This window comes from Helobdella robusta (genome assembly GCF_000326865.2).
Source record: "Helobdella robusta unplaced genomic scaffold HELROscaffold_78, whole genome shotgun sequence".
NCBI classification, from domain to species: Eukaryota; Metazoa; Annelida; class Clitellata; order Rhynchobdellida; family Glossiphoniidae; genus Helobdella; species Helobdella robusta.
The window spans coordinates 630,822-640,197 of NW_008705446.1; the positions used below are offsets into that span (position 1 = coordinate 630,822).

The 9,376-nt window shown below is 33.4% G+C and overlaps 1 protein-coding gene across 1 annotated transcript; it reads right to left on the reverse strand.

The window, feature by feature from the left end:
• Positions 1-1,083: 1,083 nt before the first annotated feature.
• Positions 1,084-4,215, reverse strand: HELRODRAFT_147528 (hypothetical protein; the record flags this gene model as incomplete). Its single annotated transcript, XM_009031763.1, has 2 exons — positions 1,084-1,236; positions 4,138-4,215. Coding segments are annotated over 2 exons (231 nt in total), but the record flags the coding sequence as incomplete, so codon positions are not given.
• Positions 4,216-9,376: the final 5,161 nt, after the last annotated feature.

Genomic DNA, 9,376 nt, shown 5'->3' on the forward strand with positions numbered 1-9,376 from the left:
AAGCTGCTGTGAATGTTGCTGTTGAGCTTGTTGAGGCTGTTGTTGGGCTTGTCGGTTATGTTGTTGGTGATGTTGTGGTTGTTGTTGTTCATTACGAAATGAATGTTCACACTGCATAGGATCATAAAACTCACAGTTCTCAACACCGCCTTCAAAGTTGCTTTCAACAACTTCAAAACTCACCGGACTGATTGCAGCATGGTCTCCATCTTCTGACATTGAAAGATTCCTCTCTCTCAACAATCTCGTTGCAGCAACGTCTTCAAATTTGTTGCTCAGGATTAGCTCTGCAATGTTGGAACTCCTCTCCAAGAAGATGATGCGTGTTTGACTACTTTTGAGCGTATCGACGCATGGACTGTTTGATGGGCGGAAGATGACTGGAGAAGTATGTATAACTGCACGCTGGTTGCATGCTGTTGGGTTGTTGTTTCTAAGGTTGTTGTTGCTGTTTATAAAATTGCTGTTGTTGTTGTCCATAAAATTATTGTTGCTGTTGTCAACGCTGATGTTTGCCAAGTTGTTGTTTGTGCTACTTTCGTCGATGAGGACGATGTTTTTGTTGGCAATGTTGTTGATCGTGTCATTGGCATTAATGCTGCTGTAATTGTTATAAATGCTGTTGCTGTTATTTAAATTCAGTCTTTTGCTCTGAACGAAGACGTCAGAATCGTAAAATTTCCTTTTATTATTCACGTCAGCCTCGACAGCTGGGAGTGCATTTATTTCGATGTTGTTATTCTGGCTGCTATTGTTGTCATTGTGGTTTGCTGTCATGGTCTGCTGCAAATTTGTCTGCTTAATGTTATCCTTGTTTTTATTAATCTTTATTTTTTTGTTGTTGCTGCTGTCTATGTTACTGAAAATGTTGTCCTCACCACCGTTGGTCAAAACGTTGTTTTGGTGGTTTTCATCGGAACTGTCCTTCTTAGGTTCGTGCAGTTCACCATTTCCATTGTTTCCTTCACAACTACTTTTGCAGCTACCACTGTTACCACTACTACAGTTGGAATCGCTACCACTCACGTTACCGCCGCCACCACGACCGCTGCAGTTTGTACTGTGGTACTTCTTCCTTTTCTTGGGTTTGTATTTATAATCGGGGTACTCCCTAGTGTGCAACAGTCTCAACCTTTCTGCCTCCTCGATGAACAGCTGCTTCTCCTTATCGTCCAGATGTTTCCACCTGGCGCCCAGTTGCTTGCTGATCTCAGCGTTGTGCACCTCTTGTTTGTTCTGTGAGGTAGAAGGTTGGAAGCAAATGAGAATAACAATAATGTTTTCGTAACGTCTCAATAAAATTATTTTTTGTTTAAATAATCATCTAAATTCAAAAACACCATTTATTTATAATTTTTAGTATAATACCTTGTTTACATAGCAAAATGATAAACATTTGTAAACTCTTTCTTGTCAGCACATGGATCATTACAGACAGACTTACTTATTTATTTCTACATTTTACAATCTTGGTTCGCGGAACTAATTTGATTTATGATAGAACACTCATGCACATCAGATAATAATTATTCAAAAATCGATGACACGTCCAATAAAATATTTTCATAAACTGAGTTTCAAATGCATTGAATAAAGCGTCTCGCTAATAATGATTGGATAAAAATTATTTAAAAATAATGATAATTATGAAAAGAAAGAGTTGATGGGGATGACGCTGATGATCAAAGGATAAAGAAAATGATGAGGGATGAAGAAGATGATGATGACCGCAGAAGATTTTACATGCTGCGGATAATAAATAACACGGCGTCATGTTGAGCCACATGCTGCTATTGATGATTTTGCTGAAATGTCTTATCGCATGAATGCGTCACTGTCGCCAGGAAGTGGTTTTCTTTGTCGACCAGACCATATCTCACGCCAAGGCTACGTAATCTTAACGTAAATTAGATTATTGTACTTATAACTTATAAAGAATATGAAAATTTTCATAAAATCTCAGAATTTATTTTCATTTCTTATGTTAGTATAGCGTGGAATGGGAATAAAATTTTCGTTTTTATAACAAGCAGCAGTTTATTTTGAAGAGGTTTGAAATAAAAATTTCTATGCATCTTGACATTTATCTGGTCATTGCATTTTCACAAGCAGCATCAATAAAATTTCCCGACCAACATCTTCACATACTTAGATGGCAGTTTTATTTTAGTCTGGTTGCAAACATTGCGTGAAGAGTGAGTATTGATGTACACAAAATGAAGAATAACATTATTATTATTCATTATTATTTATTATAATTTTTATTATTAATATTATTATTATTTTTATTAGTATGCGGAACAATCGGAACAATGCGTGAATCAACTTTCATAACTATCTATCATCGCTGTACATATTTTATTTTAAATAAAGAGCAATGATGACTAACTATGATGATTATGATTATATTTTAATTTTATTTTAATCATGACTATTTCTCTATTAATTAATTAATTAATTAATTAATCAATTAATGATCTTACGCGTTTGATGAAAAATATAAGATCTGTTCCCAATATTTATACTATATAATTGTAAAGTGTCATGTGTTGTTGTTGTTGTTTGTGCTTCAAGCATCCTAGATGTTTTCGTGAATAACGTCTTTTATATTATAATTCTTCAAAAATCAGGATCTGACAGAGGCAGAAACTGAGACGCAAGTAAGATGCAAGTTGATTTGGAAGTTGAAATGATGAAGAGAAGATAATTCACCATAATTACTTATCAACTTACATCGAAAATGAAAAAAGTAGAAAAGCATAAGGGTGGAGAAGACTTTTATTATAGAATTGAAAGTTTCATTCATTTTGTTGTTGTTGTATATCTGATGAGATAAAATGAAGCAGCAACAACACAATAAACAACAACAGCTCAACAACAATAACAGCTCAACAACAACAAAGGCAGATCATCAACAACAACAACAACAAACAACAACAACCAACACAACAACAAAACACTGGCAACAAAACCAACCACCATGTAATAAATCTGTCGAGGTGAAAAACCAAGTGCACAAAATTTCAGACAACATGTTTTATAAGTCAACGAATGCTCTTCTGTCTCGCGTCAATAATAAAATTTTTAACTCCAACAAATAACTTTGCCATTTTTTAATTTAAACATCAATAAAAAAAGGGCAAAAAAACCAACAGAATTTAAAAAGTTATGAAATTTATGAATCAACATTCACATGTTGCTCTTAAAAAAAGACACCGATCACTAAAAATCATTTCAAAGTTTTTCACTGATGAATACATTGTTTATGTTGCAAACATGGCGTAAAAACATTAAACAACTGTTGAACTGAATGAAGTGAATTGTGATGGAGAGGCAGGTGATTTGAAACATCCAACAAAACCATCAATCAACTAAACCGCGGATACAACTACAATTAAAACTATTCACACCACAGTAAAGTTCTTGAAAACCAACAACCAAGTGAGAGATGCAACTTTTGTGATTTAAATCTCCGCAATTTCGGAATGTTGAAATAGCAAAAAAACAAGCCAGCTACACAAACATAAAGAACAGCATCAAACCGAAATACATACAACCAGTCTATACAACCACAATACAAATACAATACGAATACCATACAACACAGTACGACATAAAACCACAAAAACAGGTCAGCTACAGAACACGTTGTAGTATACGAAAAACAGCCAACGTCATAACCTAATTTTGAAAAGATAAACATTCAAAAAAAAACTGAATGTAAACAGAGACAACAAAAGAACAACAAACCACAAGAGTCTTAACAAAAACTGCAACAACCGAAACAAACAAGCGACACACAGAATGTAAAACAAAAACAATAACAACAAACAACAAAAGGCAGAATTTAAACAACAAAAATGAACAAACTAACAAAAATTATTGATATAAAATTGTAACTGTCACATGGTTGTTATTTTTCTACAGTTAACTCTTACTACAATGCCTTTAATTTGAATAGTTTTGATTGCAACAACAATAACAGCAGAAACAGAACAGTTTTTATTGTAACAAAACCAAAACAAAACTCAAAAATAGAACCATTTTGATTGTAACTAAAACAACAACAACAGCAAAACAACAACAGAATGGTTCTGAATGGTTCAACAACAACATAAAACAACAACGAAAACCGACCTGGGCCATTTTCTTCCTCTCGTGTTGTGACCAGAGTATGAAGGCATTCATCGGCCTGACGACGTGCTTCCTCATCTTTTTCGAACTGGTGGCGTCCGAGTATGGGGTGCTCGAGTCTGCCCTGACTGACAACGACCCAAACTCCAGCGTTGCATCGTGTGAAGGCGACTGGGGTGGTGAGGGTGAGTATGAGTACGATGATGACGATGAGGATGAAGATGATGATGGGGCCGTTGATGGCAATGATGACGTTTGTAAATGAAATGGTGACGTCGATTGTAGCGATGACGATGGTGGCGATGTGATGACAAAAGAGTGTGTCGCGTTGAAAGTTGTCGTTGCTGGTTTGTTGGATGACAAGAGAAGTTGCATTGTCGGGCTGGTTGATGCAGGCAGTTGAAGAGTCACGTGTTTGTTTTGTTGTTGTTGATGCTGATGCTGCGATTGTTGTTGCAGTTTGTGTTGATGTTGTTGCAGTTGTTGTTGATATTGTTGCAGTTGTTGTGGGGAAATGATAATGCAGTTTGTGTTTGGCGCGCACTGTTGTTGCTGCTGTTGGAATGCTGCTTGCATCAACAGTTTGATCTGCTGACTGTTGGTTTGGTGGGCAGTTGATGGTTTTGCAAATATTTGAAAGGGAACTCGTTTCAATGTTTTGCTGTCGTTGTTGAATAAACTGTTGATGAGGCTGCTGTTCATCATGATGTTGTCCCCGTCTGGAGTGTGTTTGTTGCTGAGGCCAACTAAACTCGTGTCAGCTTCGTCGAGAAAACTGTTGTTGGAGTTTGTATTCTGGGTGTTGTTGTTGTTGTTGGTACGGCTGTTGAGGCTAATGAAAGAGACAAGAGGTTTGTACTCCATGCCAAACGTCTAAACATTCAGACATTCAGAATAATTATTATCTCCTAACAATTCTATCACATTTGCCACATTAAATAAAATTGTCATTAATGAAATTAAACCTTATAAACCAATTAATAATAATATAATATTTTTAAACACATTTTTTTTATAAATTGAAAACAATTAAAACATCTTTTTAAAACCAGAGAGCCAAAATCGAATTGCTTCATGGAAAACCTGACACGAGCACCTCTATATATACACACGGCAGTCTCATCGCTAATACCTCATTGAACAAACAAAAAACCAACACACATTTCAAACTATTCCTATCTATTTAATTACATCTATATACTAATAAATATCATACAAGATATGTATCCATATGATTATTTGTTTATATTGTATGTTTATGTTCGTTATGCATGTTCATATACGGATATATGGTGTCACATCTCAACCACCACCAACAACCAATGAAATTATTTCATCCTTGCTCCTATATTGTTGGTGTATGTTTTGCCAATATATGTAACGTTACGGTTCGTATACGTATATATATATATATATATATTATAGACATATAGACATATATATATATATATATGCATATATAATTTATATATACATATTTGTATGTATGTTTGTATGAATGTTTCTATATACAATATACGCATACATACACAATTTCACATGACCATACATACATACATACATCCATCGACACGTGATGAATCATATCAGCGCACATCAGTACATGTATGAATGTGTCAAGCAGAGCAGGGGAAGCTTATAGAATTTTTATACCTTTGTATGTAAGCATATACATACATATCTATATATACATATATTTATATGAATCAATGTATGTACGTACATACAAAGTCATACAAATACATGTATGAGTAGGGATACATCATCATATATATTAATGAACAAACAATATACAATTTTATAGACAAATACATGTATGTATATATATATATATATATGTGTGTGTGTGTGTGTGTGTGTGTGTGTGTGGGTGTGTATGTATACGTACATGTATATATTTATATATAAAGCATATATAAACATATATTTGGTATATTTATATGAGAATTATAATTCCTTTTCCTGATTGGTTAAAAATTTGCTGACAATGTTTTCATTTGAGATTTCCACATTGTTTATTATATATATATACGCATATATGTATGTATGTGTGTTATATATATATATATGTATCATATTTATATATAATATATATATCATAAATATACATAATAATATATATATAATATATTTTGTGTAGATAGAACGGCGCGTACTATAACGTACAACACGAATGAACTCAAAACATGTTGTTACACTAATATAACCGAGTAACAAATACATCTATCTACCTGCCAAAATTGAACGGATGAATTTATTACTTTTCTATGTACGTTGTGGGTGTTGTTTTTGTTATTTTCTGTTGTTGTTTGGCCGGTGTTGCTGTTTGTGGTTGGGAAATTTTATCATTTTTGGAGGTGTAAAAATGTAACATTTGCCGTCTTTATGTTATTATTTGGTGGTCCTGTTACATATCACGATCTACTCGCTGTTACAATTTGTTTTGTTGTTATTCTTGCTATTGATGTTATTGATTTTACGTTGTTGTTGTTCGTGCTGTTGTTAGTTTTGCCGTTATTGTTGTCGATGTTTCTATGGTTATTTTTATTTTCTACGTTCTTTTCCTTATAACGCATTGGTAAGTGCATTTTTTTTACATTTTCTACCCCTGATCGATTTCAGATCTCAACGCAAATTCACGAGTATTTAAATAAATGAACGGAGCGAGTGAGTAAACGAATAAAATCGAATGTTCCAGTTAACGTGTTGATTTTCTTATTCAGCCTGCCAAATTTTTGTAGTACAGACTCAAATGAATGATGAGATACAGCATACTGTTAATATGTATCAATAAATAACCAGATGAGTTGTCGGAACTTAATGTTTGACATAACACATAACATAATAGTTCAAATAAAGGTCGCGAACTAAAATAAATTCCTATGCCCCCAACAAAATCATAACCAAAATAAAACCAATTCTAAATAACAGAAAATAATATGATCGAATTAAAACAACTGGTCTGAAATAAACCACAATAGTATTAACCAAACTGAAAGAGATATAGAACAATATATATATATATATATATATATATATCAAGCTTATAGTTAAATTTAAAAAATTTTGTATCACAATTTCTTCAAGTTTAATGTTATTACAATTCATGTTTGTGGCAAAGCATAATCACATAATCACACACGAATACACATACGCCGCACAAATAACGACACATACACCTTCACACACACACACACACATACACTTATACATACTTAGTTTATGGCAAAATAAACTCAAACAAAGCATGAAATGTAATGATTTATCATAATGATGTTGTTGTTGTCATTTAGCGTTGTTCTATATTAAGGATAAAAAGAAGGGGATGATGTAAAGACACGTCAGTTGAATTTGATTGAGTATTACCCGATAACACATTTTGCAAATATTAGCGATGTAAATTTAATGCATGTTTCTTAATAAAAAGCCTTAAAAATATATTGCAGCGCATAAACTTCACGATATGTCTCTTCGCGAAATGTCGATATTCAATGATGATTATAAAAATTATTGGATTCTTACAATTTATAATCAGACTGATCACATTTTATTTGCAAACAATTAATTCAATGCATACACTCGAGAAGAATATTAAAAAATCTACTGACATAGTTGTAGATGATATTCTCATTATTATGTCAATCATACATAAATTACAATTCAAACATTTAATAAAATAAACTAAGGGCAAAAATTTGAAAATAATAAAAAGTATCGATTAATTTGCTTTTGTTCTTATTAAATTAATAAAAAAAGAAAGCGCCCGATATGGGACTCGAACCCATGACCCTCAGATGACTTGAGGTACTCAGCTCTTAAAAGTCTGATGCTCTACCGACTGAGCTAACCGGGCTCACGCAGGCTAGTCGCTTAAAACATATGCAGATAAGATGAGCCAGTGTTCTCACAGGCCGTTAAAACTACGAACCGCGTTCTGAAAAACTATTTTATTTTGTTTTCCCGAGCAACAAGAGTTGAACGTTTTATGGACGTTCAACTCTTGTTGCTCGTGGTTAATTAATTTAATATTAATGAGATGCATTTTAAGATTAATTAGAGGTGTTTTTATGCGATTTTACATTACATACATAAACATGAGATGCTTAATTAGAGATGTTATGCGATGTTACAGATTACATACCCAGCTTGTTTATCGCAGCGACAATCATCATTAATTGCTCTACAAAATGTTTACAACGAAACAACATAACACGTACACGACGGTGTGGTACCCCTAACACCAGTGCCCTCTTACGACATACATCAATTAATCATATTAATTATTAATTAACTAATTAATGTTTACTTTGGCTTGTCTTACTAGAAGTTGAGCATTCAATGTTAGGTATGGAAAGCCAGAACATAACATAACAGAAAATAATTTAATGGGCGCCGCTGTTCAACCCATAAGCCCAATTCATCAAATTTAATTAATTAAAAATGAAAGCATAAATTGTTCAAGTAATAATAAAACTACTACACAGACACACACTCATACGTCTCAAGTATATCCACCCACACTCATACTCACAGCCAACCCAAATATCAATCAAACTGGATAATTTGCATGCCATTCGTACCTCACCTCAAACCCAAAGTGAATTTGTCAAACAAAACTTTAAATTGGTAGATTCAACTTCATTTAATAAACACTTTCTTATTTTATAACCAAGAAATGAATCGATATTTTTTACGTATAGACATCCATACATAGTTATCCGCATTGAAAACCACATCGTCCCCCCAATCAAATTGTTCAAAACCATCTGCAAATATTCCCTATCAAACTCTGAAGTATTATAAAAAAAAATGTGTTTCGATAAAGTTTTAATTGTTATTTTTCGGGTTTTAAAATAGTTAAGCCTGCCGTAAATTAATAATCTTCACGTCCTGCTCACTCACTTTTGAAAGGTAGAAAACGGGTCTTCATTGTTAATCGGCTTAAAGATAATCCGAATAAATACAGGTATGTAATTTTGTTGTTTTCAATTGTTGCAAAATGTAAAACAAAAACTGCCCGATGTGGGACTCAAACCCATGACCCTCAGATGACTTGAGGTACTCGGCAGGGCTCTGAAGTTGTACCATTCAATTGATGCGGCTATCTTGATTACTCGTAAGTGCTTTAAAATTACCATTGCCATACATTAACTCCCAGCTCTATGAATGAGAAATTTGCTTTTGAAATTAAGTCAACATGTGGTGCATGCATGTTATTAATACATACAAATGTTCTAATAGA